This window comes from Rousettus aegyptiacus, unplaced genomic scaffold, assembly GCF_014176215.1.
Source record: "Rousettus aegyptiacus isolate mRouAeg1 unplaced genomic scaffold, mRouAeg1.p scaffold_m13_p_11, whole genome shotgun sequence".
NCBI classification, from domain to species: domain Eukaryota; kingdom Metazoa; phylum Chordata; class Mammalia; order Chiroptera; family Pteropodidae; genus Rousettus; species Rousettus aegyptiacus.
Window position 1 is genome coordinate 11,964,008 of NW_023416286.1, and position 16,867 is coordinate 11,980,874.

General features: G+C 32.5%; 1 protein-coding gene across 4 annotated transcripts in view; it reads right to left on the reverse strand.

Annotated features, from left to right (window-relative positions):
* Positions 1–16,867, reverse strand: part of ALG5 (ALG5 dolichyl-phosphate beta-glucosyltransferase) — a 38,946-nt gene that overhangs the window by 12,629 nt on the left and 9,450 nt on the right. For 3 of the 4 annotated variants that reach the window (XM_016132787.2, XM_016132785.2, XM_016132786.2), the window contains exons 6-8: positions 13,567–13,680; positions 5,085–5,144; positions 278–429 (exon numbers count right to left, since the gene is read on the reverse strand). In XM_016132787.2, coding sequence (XP_015988273.2) covers positions 278–429; positions 5,085–5,144; positions 13,567–13,680 — 326 coding nt within the window. The other variant, XM_016132789.2, reaches the window with a different exon arrangement.

Below are 16,867 nucleotides of genomic sequence, written 5' to 3' on the forward strand. Positions count from 1 at the left end.
AAGGAAGCTTAAGGAAACATCCCGTTTTCAGACCTTTCAAGTTACACTGTCCATAATTAAGGTGAATTCATAACTTTATACCTGATGTTTGGTTTGAGATTTTCAAAATAAGACTCAATCCAGTAAAAGTATAAAGGCACAGAGTCAGTTTACATATATAAGTGTCAATTTTGTTTAAACCCGGATGTTCATTACGAGGATACAGGGCTGCTTCTCATTACTTGGGAAAATTGCTGTATAATAAGATATACCCGACACATTCCAGTTAGGAACCTACCATCGTTCAATGTGTAGAGATGAAAACGTCTGTGAAGCTGCTTCTCGAGTTAATAATTTGAACCCACATTGTGTGTCCCTGATTCCTTTGACACAAAGAAACCACACCAGAAAGTGGAATCCATACATGAGAAGAGTACGGAAGTAAGAACGCTGAAACAAAGACAATATAAATGACTTTTCCATTTACCTGTAAAGGAGACATTGAAAATACCTGGCTGTAGACAACTGAAATCAATATTTAATTGGCTGGGTAGATCTTACATAAAACACCACTGTTCCATTAGCTGCACTGGCACAGTATATTAATAGAAAACATGAAGATGCTGTCTGCTCAGGGCAATGCAGAGGCAGTAAAAAAAGTAGTAACTCATTCCCTGGGGATTGCGTCACACAAGAATCCTGGTGCCAGTGTGAGGTCAGAGCTTCGGTCTCCCAGAAGCACAGCATAGCAGTTTTCGGCTGCCATGAGAAAGGAGAACATCTCATTCACCTACATATTTTGTGCCTCTTTGCCTCAAATATATTTCAATTTCAAAAAAGGTGAGTTACCAGAATATCTTTAAAAACAAAACAGTAAGATTTGAACTTCGAGTTCAATACTTAGCTAATGAAAATACTGATAAAAGAGGTATAGCATAATGTCACAAAAGTTAGAAACTAGCAAGGAATTTGAAACAAAAACCCAGTCTAATTAGGTAAGACACGAATCTTATTAAATAAATTTTAATGATTAAGTTCTTTAATACTTTGAATGTTAAACTTAAGTAGTCTTTAATCTTGAGTATTCATTATTGGTATTAGTGATTAATTTTATTATTAGTAGCAGGACATAATATTCCATTATTCATTAAACACTCCAAACTTTAAAACATTATAATAATAGATCATTAATTAACATTTTATTTAAGACTTTCATATTTAGAATTTAAAAAGATAGGATCTCTTTAAATTTTCTATAATTAAGGTGAACAGACCTATGGAAAGATACATTACACATAGCCAGTAGAGTTTATGCAGAATGTTTAATATCTTATGCTAGTAAATAAAGGCCCCTTCCTCCTTTTGGCTTTTGTTTTTCATTGTTGCCATCTTTAGTATCATTCTTCATTCACACAGCTTTTTCTGTCATCATAGAACAGAACCATGACTCAACACTGTTAACACGATATGAGTAGAAACAAAACTACTGCACTAAGCGGACCTATATTCAAATCCTGGTTCCATAATAATTAGCAGGGTGACCCTGAGCAAGTTATTGCCATTCTCTGCATCTATAAAATGGGAATGAAAATGCCTACCTCACATAGTTATTTTAAGGATTAAATGAGATTAACCAAGTGTTTGGCACAGGAAGTAATAGGAACTCAATAAATGTTTTTAATAAAGGAAGAAAGCTTGAAAACTCACTTTAACCTTCTGACCACAATTTCACTTGTGTATTAAATAGGGCAAAAAGGGGAAGAAAAATAAAATAGTTATCAATACAGTACATAAAACAAACTCTTTGAAAGGATCTAACACTTCCCATTTATCACCTAGAATCGCTAGTTATGTTTTGATGTAAATATATCTTACCTCTCTAAGTAGATAGGGCAGAAACCTCATCTTAAAATACTTTGGGAATCTCACAACAGCTGGCTCAGTGCCTTCCAAGTAAAATACTTCCAATAAATACTGGTTGACTGATTAAACCTCCAAAAGCGTATTTATGCTTAGGAAAGGAACAAATAGGAATTGAAAGATAGAAAAATAAAAATTAAAGGTAGAAAAAATAATACCTATATTCTCCTTGAACGATTTTTAATATGCTAAATGACCTTTATAGTTATAAAATAAAAAGATTCAGGACTGCTTTTGCTTGGCTGTTAATAGAAGAATTTTGTTTGTTGTAGGATAATGGCTATTTTTTAAAAAATAGAAATGTGGAGTTGGCATGGATACCTTAACTTCTTTGATTTGTAACATATTTAAATGCATAAGAAGATAAACTAGAAAAAGGAGAATCTTTCTTTAATTTTAAAAACTTGTCAAAATGTCTTCAAATTTAGAAGGCATCTAAAATATATTATAGGATATACAGTTAAATAAAGCTAACAAAATCACAGAATATGAACTTCTGAAGTAGATGTTTAAAAACATGAAGAAAAAATTTACTACTTCAATATTAACAATAATCTCTGTTTATGAAATATAAACAAGACATTCAGGTGAAATTTAAAGCTGACTGGTAATTTCATTATCTTAAAATAAAAAGTTCAAAGAAGTCCCAAGATTTAAGCAAAGACTTATCAAAGAAAATCTAAAGATGTCAAATAGACAGTAATGAATCCTATTTTAACTCTTTTAAGAGTGATAAATTGAAGGAAATTCAGATAACAAGCACTATTGTTATAACTGTTATACAGAACAAATGGGAGTATGAACACATTTAAGGATGCTAAAAGACCCATGAGTGCTGTATCACATTTGTCTTCCAAGAGAGCAACAGAACAGATGGTAGGGTTAAGTGAGAATGTGTATATAGCTATATAGGAAAGATAAGTCTAAGAACTATGCATTTAAGCTACTGAAGTTGCTGTTTATTATCTTGATTATTAATTCTTTTATAACTTTTTCACTGTCCACCATAAAAGGTTCACATTACCAATGACCCGTTAAGAGGGAACCCAAGTGGCTTGAAAATGGAAGGTCAAACTGAGGTTTCTAGGCCATGTGGCAGACGTGTGTGTTGCCTCTTGGAGAGGACCTTCTACAAATCACATATGGTTCAATGAAAGCAGCTGAAATTGAACTACAAGCCTACTGAGGAGCAGTTGTACATAGCATCTGCAGCAGACAACTGCTGATCTCTAGTCAGTGGATCAGTTTATTCTTTCTTTATATAGAGTAGCAGCCAATCCTGTGGGGTCCAAAAGCACTAAATCAATCACTTAGTTTTAGAGATGGAGGAATGGATAGACATGAAAAAATTAATTAAAATTAATTATAAACTCGTAGACCCTTGATGTCTCACAAAAACCAGTACTGGGTAAAAGATTTAGACCATAGCACAGTCTCATTCAAATACTATTCTAGGAAACAGTCAGAGTTTTCAACTAGTTCTAAGTGAAAAGAATTTACAGCATCTTATAAAACCAAAAAACACAGTTCCTTTCTATTGCCACTCACAATAAACACAGGTCCCATCTCTTGCATCAATTACTTCGATAGCTTCTTAATTACTGCTTCCTATTTCTCTAATCTATCTTTACCCTTCACCAAGTAGATTGTCCTACTTCCTCCATTATTAGTTTTAAAAAGGAAAAAATTTACTGACAAAACCATTAAATTAATATCAGTCTATTTTCATTAAGTGCTACTGTTTGCACAGATATTTTTATATAATTATACTGTATTTATAATATTATACTTTTTTTTATATGACCTACTATTTTAGGTATTTTCCCATGTTATATAGTCTCCATTTACATCTATTTTATTGTCTGCATGGTATTTCATGCAGAGGGAATATATTTTCTAGTGTTGGAATTTAGTATTTCATACTTTCTAGTACTTTATAATTATAATTAATGTGCTGAATATCTTAGACATATATTTCTTTTCTCTCTTATGTATCAGTAAAATGATGAAGTTGGACTAGCAAATCTCTAAATTCTTTGTTTTAAATTTCTAAAAATGTGATATTCTCTATGGTTAATAGATTAATTTTTTTTCAAATACCAATGAAAGTCCATAGGGATATAGAATACTGGACTAGATGCTGAAGATGTTAAATAATTTATTTCTTAAAAAAGGAAAGTGTAGGTTTCCACATTTAAGCATAATCCTTAAGGTTTTATGACTTTGCCATCAGTTTATCTTGAAAAAAATTAAAATGTCTTAATATTTTACTTCAGAATCATTGAGGGAAAAGTTCAATCTTTTATTCTACTGGTTCTCAAACTCTGGTATGCATGAGGAAATTGTTAAAAATCCAGGCTCCTGGTCCCATGGCCAGAGTCTGATTCAGTGAGTCTAGAACTGGCCTAGAAATATGCATTAAAAAACAAAACAAACAAAAAAACACCTCCTGAGATAATTATGACCTTGCACTGAAAAAATACAGCTTTACTCTTGATCTATTTGACTACTTTAGTAGAGGAATAGTAAGAAAATAATGGACAATTACTGGGCTTGATACGCTAGGCTTCCATCTCTAAGTAAAAAAATAATTTAAAAAAACCATTGCCAAATCACTACATTGTACACCTAAAACTAATATAATATTGTTATGTCAATGGTAATTAAATTTTTTTAAATTAAAAAAAAAACATAGTATAGAATTCCTTAATATTTATTCCTTCAAGTTATTCCAGCTTTTCTAGCCTAATCTATAAATTACAAAATGAACAATTTATTGTCTTCAGTGATTTTTTTTTCTAATATTCTAAAAAGGGCAATTACAACTTACTAAATTTTAAGGTGTATTTTTTTTTTTAAGATGAATAAAGTTAAAAAAAATTTTTTTACCTTTGAATGAAATCCAAAATATAATACTGAAGTGTACCACTATAGAAAGACTAAAAGCGAGTTGGAGACTCTGTGTGCATCCAAAGTCAAAGTCTACATTCTTATTGTATACTCATTAAAAAAAAATCAATTCTTAAATGTGCTAGTCCTTCAAAAACTTTCCAAAATGAAAGTTATTTTCTTTTCTTTTAAGAGGAACCTCATTTTTATGAGATTAAACATGAAAGCTTATTTCACACTAATGTATACGTAAAAAGGAAAAAACTACCGATCTATCCAGTTAATGAAGGCCTCACCTGAGCAATTGAGTCCTTTTTCAAATGAGCTCGAGACCCACATGCAATAGCCATTTGATCCTGAGGAAAAAGGAAAAAAAATTAAAAATGTTTCAATATTTAAATATTATTAATAAAAATATTTATTTTAAATATAAATATCTTATATTTTAGAAACTGATATTTTGAAAAAGCAATATTAAATATCTTTCAAGGTTTACTGAGGAGTTCATTCATAATATGTACTGCTTCAAGGAGCCTAACTGTATTTACTAAGAAGATACTATTCAAAGCTAAATAAAAGGGGCATATATTATTTCAAAATCCATCTATCTAAAAAATTTTTCCAATTAAACGTACTATATTAATATAAAAAAATTAGTATTAGAAAGAAGAGTTATCTGTAGATGGTGTGATTTTATATGTAATCATTACATTCTAAAAAATCTACTAATATCAACTGAAAAACTACTAAAATAAGTGATATAAATAAGTGAATTTAAAACAATGAGTGGGCACAAATGAATATATACACGCACACAATATTTTAGCCTTTATCTATACAAACAGTAATCAAAAGATAAAATGCAAGAAAAGGCAGTATTTATAATATCAATACAGAAAAATATAGAAATAAACTTTATAAGAAATGGAGCAAAATCTACATTAACAAAAACATGTAAATGCTACTAAGGGAAATAAAAGAATCCAACACATAGAAGGACATACCATGATCATGGATTGAGAGGATGTGATGACAGCATTAAAAAAATCAATGTTCCCTAAGTTAATCTTTAAATTTAAGGCCATAACAATAGAAACACCAAAATAATTTTTTCATGGAACTAGAGAAGCTGATTTGACAGTTAATATTGAAAAAATAAAGAACTAAGAAGAGCCAGGAAAATTCTAAGTATAAGGAAGGACTATTTCCAGAGGATTTAAAGATATTATGAAGACACAATAATTAAAACTATTATTTAATAAGGTGCTGGAATGTAAATAGATAAATCCATGGATGGGGAGGCCAGACACTGGCATCCTGGTAGCCATTTGGAAACCAAATCAAAGCAGACCCGAGCCTCGTATCGATGAGGATAGAGTCTAGATACATCAAATATTTAAGTATAAAACAGAAAAAGAAATTTTACATCTCAAGAAAGGCAAAAGCACACAACTCAGAAGAATAGATCAATTTAACAATAAATTTTTTTTTAAATTGTGTGACAGAACCAAAATACAACCACATTAAAAATTAAAAGACAAACTGGGGGAAAATCTTGGTAATGTATATTACAGAAAAAAGGCTAACTTCCAAAATGCATAATGCATTCCTACAAATTATTAAGAAAATTATTTGATAACTCAGTTGGAAAAGAGACAAAGGCCATATGACCAGAGAGTTGACAAAAGAGGAAATGAAAATAGCTCTTAAATTAAGTGAAAAGATCCTCAAATCACACTTATAGCAAGAGCAGTGCAAATAAAACCTATCAGTTTTTAATTATACTGTGCCTACATACTCTATATGGACAGGAATTTGAAAACTATTATCAAAATCACAAATATACATAAAATTTGACCTGGCAATTCCACAACTAGTAGTTCTTCCTATAAATAAATCTGCTTATGTATAAATTAACATTTATACAAGGTTAATCAGTTCGATACTTTTTATTCATCCAAAGGCACTAGCTAAGAAGCTGTGAAAGAATGAGAAAGTGCTCTGAGGTATACAAATGGCTCAATCTCCAAGATCAATTGTTAAATGGAAACAACAAAATAGCGTATGGTGCATTATAATTTGCACTTTTAAATAAATAATACATATACACATCTTCCGGATGGATATACAAGAAATGGATAACACTGGTAATTTCTGGAAGTAACTGGTTGACTGAGAAATGAAAGGTAAAGCTAGGTTCATTGTATGTATATCTTCTCATACCATTTGAATTTGGAACCATTCACTAAAACAAATACAATTTAAAAGTGTTCACTATAAAAAAATTGTCAAGCACTTAAATTTACATACACAATAAAACTTTTATTATGAAAACTCATATATAAATCTCACAACCTAAAAGCAGCCACTGCTAACATTTTGTATATTTCCTTGTGGTGTTTTTCCTCTGTATTTAAAAATACACAGCTGAAATATACTCATGTATATTATGCTCTTTTTCATTTGGAATAACCTAAAAGTTTCCTGTATTCAAGTTCAGGTTTTTAAAACATTTCATTGTAGGTATTTCCAAATATAAAGTAGAGAGGATAAGAAAATGAAGCTCCATGTACCTACTACCTGGCTTCAACACTTATCAACATACGACCAATGCCAATCTTGCTTTCTCTAAAGCCCCTCACTGCCACCCCACCCAACCTGGGATCACTCCAAAACAAATCTAAGCATCAAATATTATAAATTAATATGTATGTCAATCACAATACCCTTATCATACTGAAAACATTAATAATTCCTTAACATCATTAAATATATATTTAGTTTTCATATTTCCCAATTATCTCATAAATATTTTAGGTTTGTTCGACTCAAGAGCCAAATAAAATTCATTCAAACTGGAGGGCATTTCTTTCATCCATGAGTTCCCCTTATGTCTTTTAAATTTTTTCTTTTTTACTGATTGAATCCCCCTCATGACATTTAACATGTTCCTTTATCCTATGTATTTCCTGTAAACTGGTTGTTAGGGTTAGAGGCTTGATAAGATTTAGGTTTTCCAAGAACTTGTCATAGTAGTATTGCATGTCTGTCTTCCTTTGTCTTCATTGTAAGGACAATATATTTCACCATATATACCAGCCACATTTTCACTGTTTGCCTATGTGTTGATCACTTCTAATTTCATATTATTATAAAAATGCCTAAAAGAACATTTGGAATATAAAACTCTTAACTGCATTTTGGTTTTCTTTCTTTGGAAAGAGTCATGTAATAGAAAAATCAATTAAAAATGAATGTTTTTAATGTATATGGGTCAAATTATTATTTAAAAGGCTCCTTACAGTCCCACTAACTGGGTATGATTGACTATTTCATTAAATTTTGCCAGGTCTAATTATTCTCATTTTAAACTTGCTAATTTGGTAAGGGGAAAATATAACTACATGTGATCTCATTTCCTTTTTTTTTTTTTTTTTTTAAAAAAAAATAAAAAGGTAAACTCGGGGAATTTTTATTACTCATCTATATTTTCTTTGGAACTTATCTGTTATATACTTTACTTACTATATAATAGCAAGAATAATTTCTTTCCTTCTTTTCTTGGCAGAGGTACTTTGAGAAGGGAAAGAATGGTTTTCTTAAAGAAGAACCACATTAAAAGTTCAAGACAGTATATAGCAAGGAAAGAGCTGTAACATTACTAGCACAGATTAAAATGGACATCCTTCCACCTTTCAGAGACTGAGTAAATATCATTTAATTAAACTAAAAACAAATCAGAACCAGAAGCTTTCATTTAAAATCTTTTTTTTCACCATAAGTCTCTAAAAACTTTTAAGAGAGTTTTATATACCTGAAGTTCTGACGTAAGAACAAAATCTTTGATACTGATCTCAACATTGGGTAGAATTCATCTCAATAGCTTTTAGAACAGTTAGCTGCTCTTCAACAATCAAGGATATTCTTGTTCTAAAAACTGCTCATATTAGAAAATATATATACACATGGAGTCTCTGTCTTTTAAGTCTCTTTAAGAGTATCACTGGATTTCTTATGGTATTAAAGAAATAAATATTTTTAGTTACTATGACAACTGGCTAAGTGGTAAAAGTGGTACTTACTGGATTGTGTTCTAGAAAGAAATGCTTAACCAGAATCTCTCTTTCCTAGTACTTCTTCAGTTAACTCTTTTATCACAATTCAGAGACAAGAAACACTCTTGAAGAACTAGATAAGTCCGATTTGCATTAACAATCATAAACAGTAATATTAGAATTAACTCTGAAAATCAAGCACGAAAACTGAAGTTAATTTAGAGGTAATGGTTACTGAGTGCTGAACACATGCTAAACATTAGACAAACATTTAAAAACTTCATCATTATCTCAGGCTTATGAATTTAAGCTCACTGTCCTTACGTCATATGAGGAAAGTGAAGTAGGTGAATTAAATTGCTCAAATTCACATCAAATTTGAACCTAGGTCTATTTTAAAATTTGCTTTTTTCATTTAATTATGTATAATAGTCATCCCACTTAATATGGTTAACATGTTTCCTATAGTTTTTCTTAACATAATTTTACTCTATATCCCTTTCACATGTTACCTTTAATCATTTGTGGTCTTAAAAACCTAAAAACTAAGGTTATTGGAACTATGTTGAAATGAGAATTTAAGATCCAAGTCATGGCCTGAGGAATTACTCTAAGGTTATGGTGTACAGACTTCTTGTCATCTATTTTGCCCGTTCAGGGACTTTTCATTCTATTTTGAATAGTTAAGCCACTAAACAAATAATCATTATACACTTTGCTTAGAAAAATTACTATAAACTCAAGCACGTTTTTATTAAAAGAACAACTACTGACTAGGAAACTGAAAAGCTTAGAGAAAAACTTTGCACTTAACAAAGGAATTACAGATGACTTTTCTAAGTTTATCATATAAAAACAATCAGACCAGAATCTGCGACCTGGCTACTCTGAGAGGAAATACAGGTAAGAAGTAGGAGCAAACTTCTTTTTGTTCAATTAAAATCAGCCAAGAAGAACGAAAATATTAGAATCCATTGACGAATATATAGGAGAGCCTGTTAAACCAATACTGTAAAAGACGTTTAACTACTGCCATCTAGTGGCTCAGCTGGGTAGCCACTATGGGACTTGACCATTTTGAATTCCATGTTCCTGTTTCATTATTTTTACAATTATTCTAGTCAATACTGTTATTGTGGAAATATATGCAAGGCATGCTTATGGCATTTGTGGCTTAAATGAAGTGAGAAGGAAACAGCAACTGCATTAAAGACAGAATAAGAAACTTAAGAAACTGAAATTGAACATGCTGGCATCTAATGGGGATAAAGAGCCACACTTCATTCCTAAATAAAACTAAGCAAAGAAACACAGAAACAAAAACAACTATACCAGTGTAAGGATGGGGAGACAAGTTTCAATGGCAATGAACATGAAAAAGAGCTGGCCAATGAAGTAACAATGTCATGTGGTGACCAGATCCACACCAACTGAAGCATCTGCAGTGGAAAATGACCAGGAAGATAAGAAAAAAACATATACCATTTAAAAACTGGAAGAATTATTAACAGCCTAAAATAGAGAAGACAAATGAAAAATAGCTTTTACTCTCTGAAGAGCTGACACAAAAAGTAGTAAACCGTTTTCTGTAGCTACAAAAACAAACTAACAAAAAGCAAAACAAACTAAAGGTGCTGATTAAAAGGAGAGATTTGCATATAATGTAAGGAGAAACCTGGGCTGCCTGGGCATTGCTGGAGCTACACAAGCATAGACTCAAAGACTACTTCTTAGTTATGAAAAGTTTCTGATATTAAATGACTGAATTAAACCAAGGGCGTGCAAACTACATCCTATGGCCCATCTCTGTCCTGCTCCTTATGTTTTTAAATAAAGTTTTACTGGAACAAAGGCATAGCCATTCAGTTACGTATTGTCTGTGTTTCCTTTTTGTGCTACCAGAGTTGAACAACTGCAATAGAGACTTATGGCTTTAAAGCTGAAAACATTTACTAAATGGCCTTCTATGGGAAAAGTCTGCCAAAAGTCTAGCTTACATAATCAGAAAGATTCCTTCTAATTCCTGTAAGCATATTAGCTTCAGATTTTAAGTTTTCTGAAAGCAATGACTGACTTTATTAGCTGTCAGAATCATAAGTAGACAAGGGTCCCACTTCAAAAGTAATTGTCAAAGACTTCGGATTTAGAACTGAACTACACCTATCATTTATCTGCCTCCTTTTTGCCTTCTCTAAAAAATGTCATATGATGAGTATTGATAAAAATTCTTAATGAACTGAGTTCAAATGAATTCAAATGGTTATTGTATTCTTAATTAAGCATACCTTGAGGTAGACCAAAGTTATGAATTAACAGCTTAATCCTAATCATATGTTTTAGTCCTTTAAAACTCAACAGTTTATAGTAACAATGCAGTAAACTGAATTATAACAAGGGAAAAAGAAGGCATCGGAATGCCTTTCCTTTTCAGAGTAGTATAAAGGGAACTAAATTCATTACTTTTTTCCTGTTTATTGTTTGGTTTAGCCTTATTGATTCAGCCCCCTAACTTTGGCTAAATTATTTGATTTTTCTTTGCCCTATTACAGAATGACATAAAATCAGCTGCTAATAATTTGACCCCCTCGCCCTTCCTCTCTCTTATGGTTCCCCAAGCTAGAGGGATAATGCAGGAAAAACGTTTATCTAGTCTTGTTGAGTTCTCTGGGGTAAACAAGGAAATCACACCCAATGTCTTCACCAGTTGAATTTTTCCTTTAACTTACCATGATTACCAAGAAATAAAAGAAGAAATACGTTTTTAGTAAGAGTGAACATGTAACATCCAATAATTTCATATCATATGGCACAAGAGCAATGTTCAACAGAACTTTCTTTGATGATGCAAATGTTCTATATCTGTGTGAGCCAATAAAGTAGCTACTAAGCCACAAGTATTTGAAATGTGGCCAGTGAGACTAAGGAATTTTTACTTAACTTTAATTAATTTAAATGTAAATAGCCACATGTGACCAGTAGTTACTGTTTTAAATAGCACTAGTAAAAGGGATAGCACTGGTAAACAGGATATAAAAAAGAATTATATCAGTTGTCATTAAGCAACTTTAAAGAAAAACTGCTGGGAAGAAAGGGGGATTGGGTGCCGGTGGAGGGAGAAACTGAATACTTCACAAACCATGAAATTAAATATTTATTTCTAGGGAGAAGGATATAAGGTGAGTTTTTATAATTATTAATTTTGTTTTGGGGGTCTTACTTTAATGGGTTTTGTATGCATTTTATTTATTTGGTTTTTGCTATAATGAATAGGGGCTATTTTAACCAATATTTAATAATAATAATTTCTAAATTAGGTCTATTTCATTCATGGATAGTTGTACTGGACTGATGTTATTTTGGCCTCAATTTGTTTCCTTAGTTCTGTAATTTTTCTTTTGAAATCATTTTTTATTGTTTTAGCAAATGTTTGTGTTACTGAATTATTTGTATTAAATGTTACTTCTTTAGCAAAAATACTGATGTATTTTATCCTCTTTCTTAGATTACATTTCAAATAGGGTTTATTTTTTATTTTTGAATAAAACTTTAGTTCTTTTTTGTAGTAACATGTTGTTGCAGCTGCCAAGATTAACATAGCTAGCTCTCATACAGTATAGGTGAATTCTCCTTGACATACTCCTACTTTTTTTCCCCTTTGAACTAGAGTTTCAAGGTCCATGTATTGTTCTGGAGTGGGGTAGGGAGGTAAAAACACCCCTAGAACTCTATGTAGTTTTGTGGATTATTTGGGTTCATTGCTGCTGTGAGATTTGTGTCCTGTACAAGGGTCAAGAGTGTACTCCACTGAAGAATGGATTGAATCACATGGGCCTATGATCCAAACTTAGCTTGAAGCCCTGAAAACAGCAAGGTCTAGCAATTTGTCTTGCTTCTGCTGAAATCCTGGAACATTGTGTGATGGTAGGTAGGTGTATTGTTTGATGTTGTCCAAAGGACCTTAGTCATTCTCAGTCTGATTCTTTCCAGATTGGGAGTATTTGGTAAAGAGCTCAGAATTTGGTAAATTCATCTTCCTTTTCTAAATGGCTTTTAAAAGGTGAGAATGACACCAGGATTTTCTTTCTTCAAACTCCACTTTTTAAAAAAAAACACACGAATGTTGATACTGGCTTGATTTGTAATTGCCAAATGGTGGAAACAGCCTAAATGTCCCTGACAATTGAATAATTAAACAAGCTGTGATACGCCCATACAATGGAATACTATTTAGCAGTTAAAAGAATCATGTTATTGATATATACAGCAATATCAATGAATCTCAAGTACATTATGCTGAGTTAAAGTCAAACTTTATGTTCTGAATCTATGGCATGAAGTTATACATAATCTTTTTTGAGTGGTTGCTACTTGTTTGTTTGTTTCATCAAAGAACAAGATGCTGTGATGCGGTTTCATTTCACATAAAGATGTGAGTCTCAGTCTATGCTTCTAAATAAGCGTTAGCTGAATATGAATGATAAAATATAAGTTAAGCGATTAAAAATAGAGAGATGCCCAGATTCCATAAGTACTGTCAAGTAAACCTCAGAAAATCAGTGAATGTTTATAATAAAATGATTAACTCTTCTGTGGGCCTGTATACAAAAATTTCACAGCCACAAACCCCTTAGTTTTTAAATTTTTAAAAAAGCTCTATTTTCATTTTACTTTAGAATCTCTGTATTCTTGACTGAATATCATTCCTATTATTCTCTATACTCACAGGCCAAGGCTGTAGATCATTCAGTCCCTTTTCTAATTTCTCAATATCACGAAACTTTGTGGCTCCATCAGCATCTGCCATAAGGATCTTTTCTCCTCGAGAACTGAATACGCCCTGCATTTAAAATTTCAATTAAAAGAAAGTTGCCTTAAAATAAGGTTAAATTCAATAACATATCAGTCTGTTCTGCTTTACTTAAAATATCTAAGAGTGACATATTTGGTATAAAATGCCAGAAGAAGGCTAAAGTTCATTGAAAACAAATTACATTGATAAGACCGTCCTAGATGTATCTAATGCCTAATTCACGATTTTAAAAACTTTGGGGGGTCATACTACTAATATCTTAGAAAATATCAAGATAAGATTATAGATTTAGGCAAATTAAAGCTTTTCTGATTAAAAAAGTAAAATACCTGTCATTCGCAGTACATACACAGTACACACACAGTACATACATGAATACGTGTAGCATGCACATATCATGGTGCTTAAATGGCACTAAGGCCCCGCCCCTTAGGGCAGCACGTGAAGAGTGTATTTATGAATAAGCAGCACGAATGCATATGAATTTACTGTGAAATGCATCATGAGAGATGATTTTGTATTCTTTATTTGAAATCTAAAGTATTTTAAATTAACTGTTGAATAAAGAAGTATGGGATGTCACTAAAATCTGGGAACTATGGATACATACAAATACTATTTTATGTTATTTGAGGCATCTGATACTTAGCAAAATTATGCCACTCAAATTTGAACTGATTGGTCTTTCATGCAAAATATAGCTCTATGAGTGTATATTTCGCACAGAAATAAACTACACATCAACTCTTAATTTTCATGACTCATTTAAGTGAATTCATGGTTTCTTAAGAGTAAACATATTTATGGTTTCATTCAGTGAAATACAGCTTTGATATCACTTAAGAGTGTGAATGTAGATAAGATATATACAAATGTACATACCTTAGAAATTTGATCATTTATTCTATGGTATAGGTCTACTAATTAGTAGCTGTGATGTTTATTATACCCATTAGAATGATCAAAAAAACATGAAGTAAAAATTTTACATTTAACACCTGAACACCATACATGAAGTTTTAGAAAATGAAAACATTACAAGGTACAAAATCTGTCATTAGGGTCTGAAATGAAAAAAAAAAAGGATATGTGATACCTGATAAGGGTAAAATAGGGATTATTATTTAACATTAATGAAAAACTGCCCTTGGCCCTCTAAATTGTTTAAACAGCCTCATCTATTTTTTAAAAGGGAGGTTCTTTAATGCCTGCCACTCTCCCATTCTACCATCAATCATTGATGGCCTTCATTACACTGTCATTCAGTCATACCCCATCCCCTCTGACCGAAGGATATTTCTTGCTCCTCACGTGCCTCATTTCCCCAAGGTTTGGTTCCTGGCCCTTTTTTATTCCCTCTTCCTTGCCAACTTAATGACTTTGACTATCATCTGATGTATGTGGATGACTCACTTATCTCCTTTCTCCAAGGAGACTCTGGATACCACTATCTTGTACCTCGAATTTAATATGGCTCCAACTCAACTCAATATACTGTCTGCTAAACCAGCTCCTCCTCCAGTGTTACCCAAGGCCATTGATAACTAATTCCTCTCCCACATCGCCTGATCCACTTTTGTCTCATTTTAAATACCTCCTACATTTATCTTTTTTCTGTGTGTCACTATTAAGATCCAAATAATATTCATTACATCTTGCCTAAACTACTACACTGGCTAGTGTTTCTCTGACCATGATTAAGGTCCAAAAGTCGCTAGCCTAAAGTTCATCATCTGAATCCACCTACCCTCTAGTCTTATCCATAAAGTCAAGTACCACTCAGAGTTCCTTTACTGTGCCTTTGGCCACATCCCTTCTCTGCAAGCTCCTTGTCTCAGCTTTTGCCTGGATAACTGCTAATCCTCCTTAAAGACTTCATTCAGAATTTACCTCCCGTGGGAAACCTTTGCTGCAATTCACAGGCAGGAGGTGGTTCTAACGTCCTGCTTACACTTCTATTATAGCATTTACAACAATGGTTAACTGTGACATCCTCAAGGATGAGACAGGTCTCTTTCATCTCCACATCTCTAATGAAGTACCTAACATATAGCAGAAACTCAAACATTGGCTGAAATAAATAAGTGAATGAATGTATTTAAAGCTCACAAGTCTACGGCCATGCCACCCTGAACAAGCCCGATCCTTAGCCTGATTTCACAAGCTAAGAAGGACTGGGCCTGGTTAGTACTTGGATGGGAGACCTCCCAAGAAGACCAAATAATAAAAATAATAAATAAATAAATAAATAAATAAATAAATAAATAAATAAAAATAAAGCTCACGATGATATTGGATCAATCCTATTTTCTTCTCCTTCTTACTTTGTGACCCTGTCAAAACAAACTCACTGTTTCTAATACATACCCCAAGAGTTCCTACTTCTGTCCTCCCTTGCTTTGCTGACTAACATGCTCTTCTCTCAACCCTTTCTCCATATAGTATGAGAGAAGGAAAGAACGTGAGGTTCAGGGTTAAACTAACCTAATCCAAATCTTGACTTAATATCTGTGTGACCTTGACTAAGTTACACTACCTATTGATGCCTCAATTGCCTCATCTAGACAATTAAAATAGGACCTAACTCATGAGACCACATGCGGAGGATTAAATGGGATAATATGTTGAAGAGATTAATTTACTGTCCAGCTCAAAGTAACCAATAAACAAGTGGCAGGCAGCACACCATCAGTGGAGGCCTGGTCTTAACAATGCCACCTTTGTGAAGTCTGCTATTTTTCCCATGTACCTGAGACTACGAGTTACCTATCCCAATACCTATTCTTTCCTTCTTTGTCACTAATAGAATGCTGATTTAGTCAGGAATAAATATGTTAGAAAGAATATTTTTTTAACCTTCCTTGGAAACAGGGGTGCTCTGTGACACTGTTCTGGCCAGTGAGATTTCAGTAAGTCAAGTCATTGGGTGGAGCTTCTGAGAAAACTTCTTAAAAAGGGGCAAACCAGCTGGCATGCCTCTTCTGCCCTCTGCCCTTATTCTTGTCTTCCTGTGGACGTGCTGGTTGGTTTTCCAGGAGTCACCTTGTGTGCATGAAGAAAAGGGAGTAAAAAGGCAGGAGCTGGGTTTCTGATGACACCGTGGAGGTGCTGAACAAGTCCTGGATCGTCTATATAATTAGACTTTTATTATGGGGTGGGGAGTGCAAAATAAATATATAAAACTCTAAGTCATTTAGGGTATGATTTGGATTTT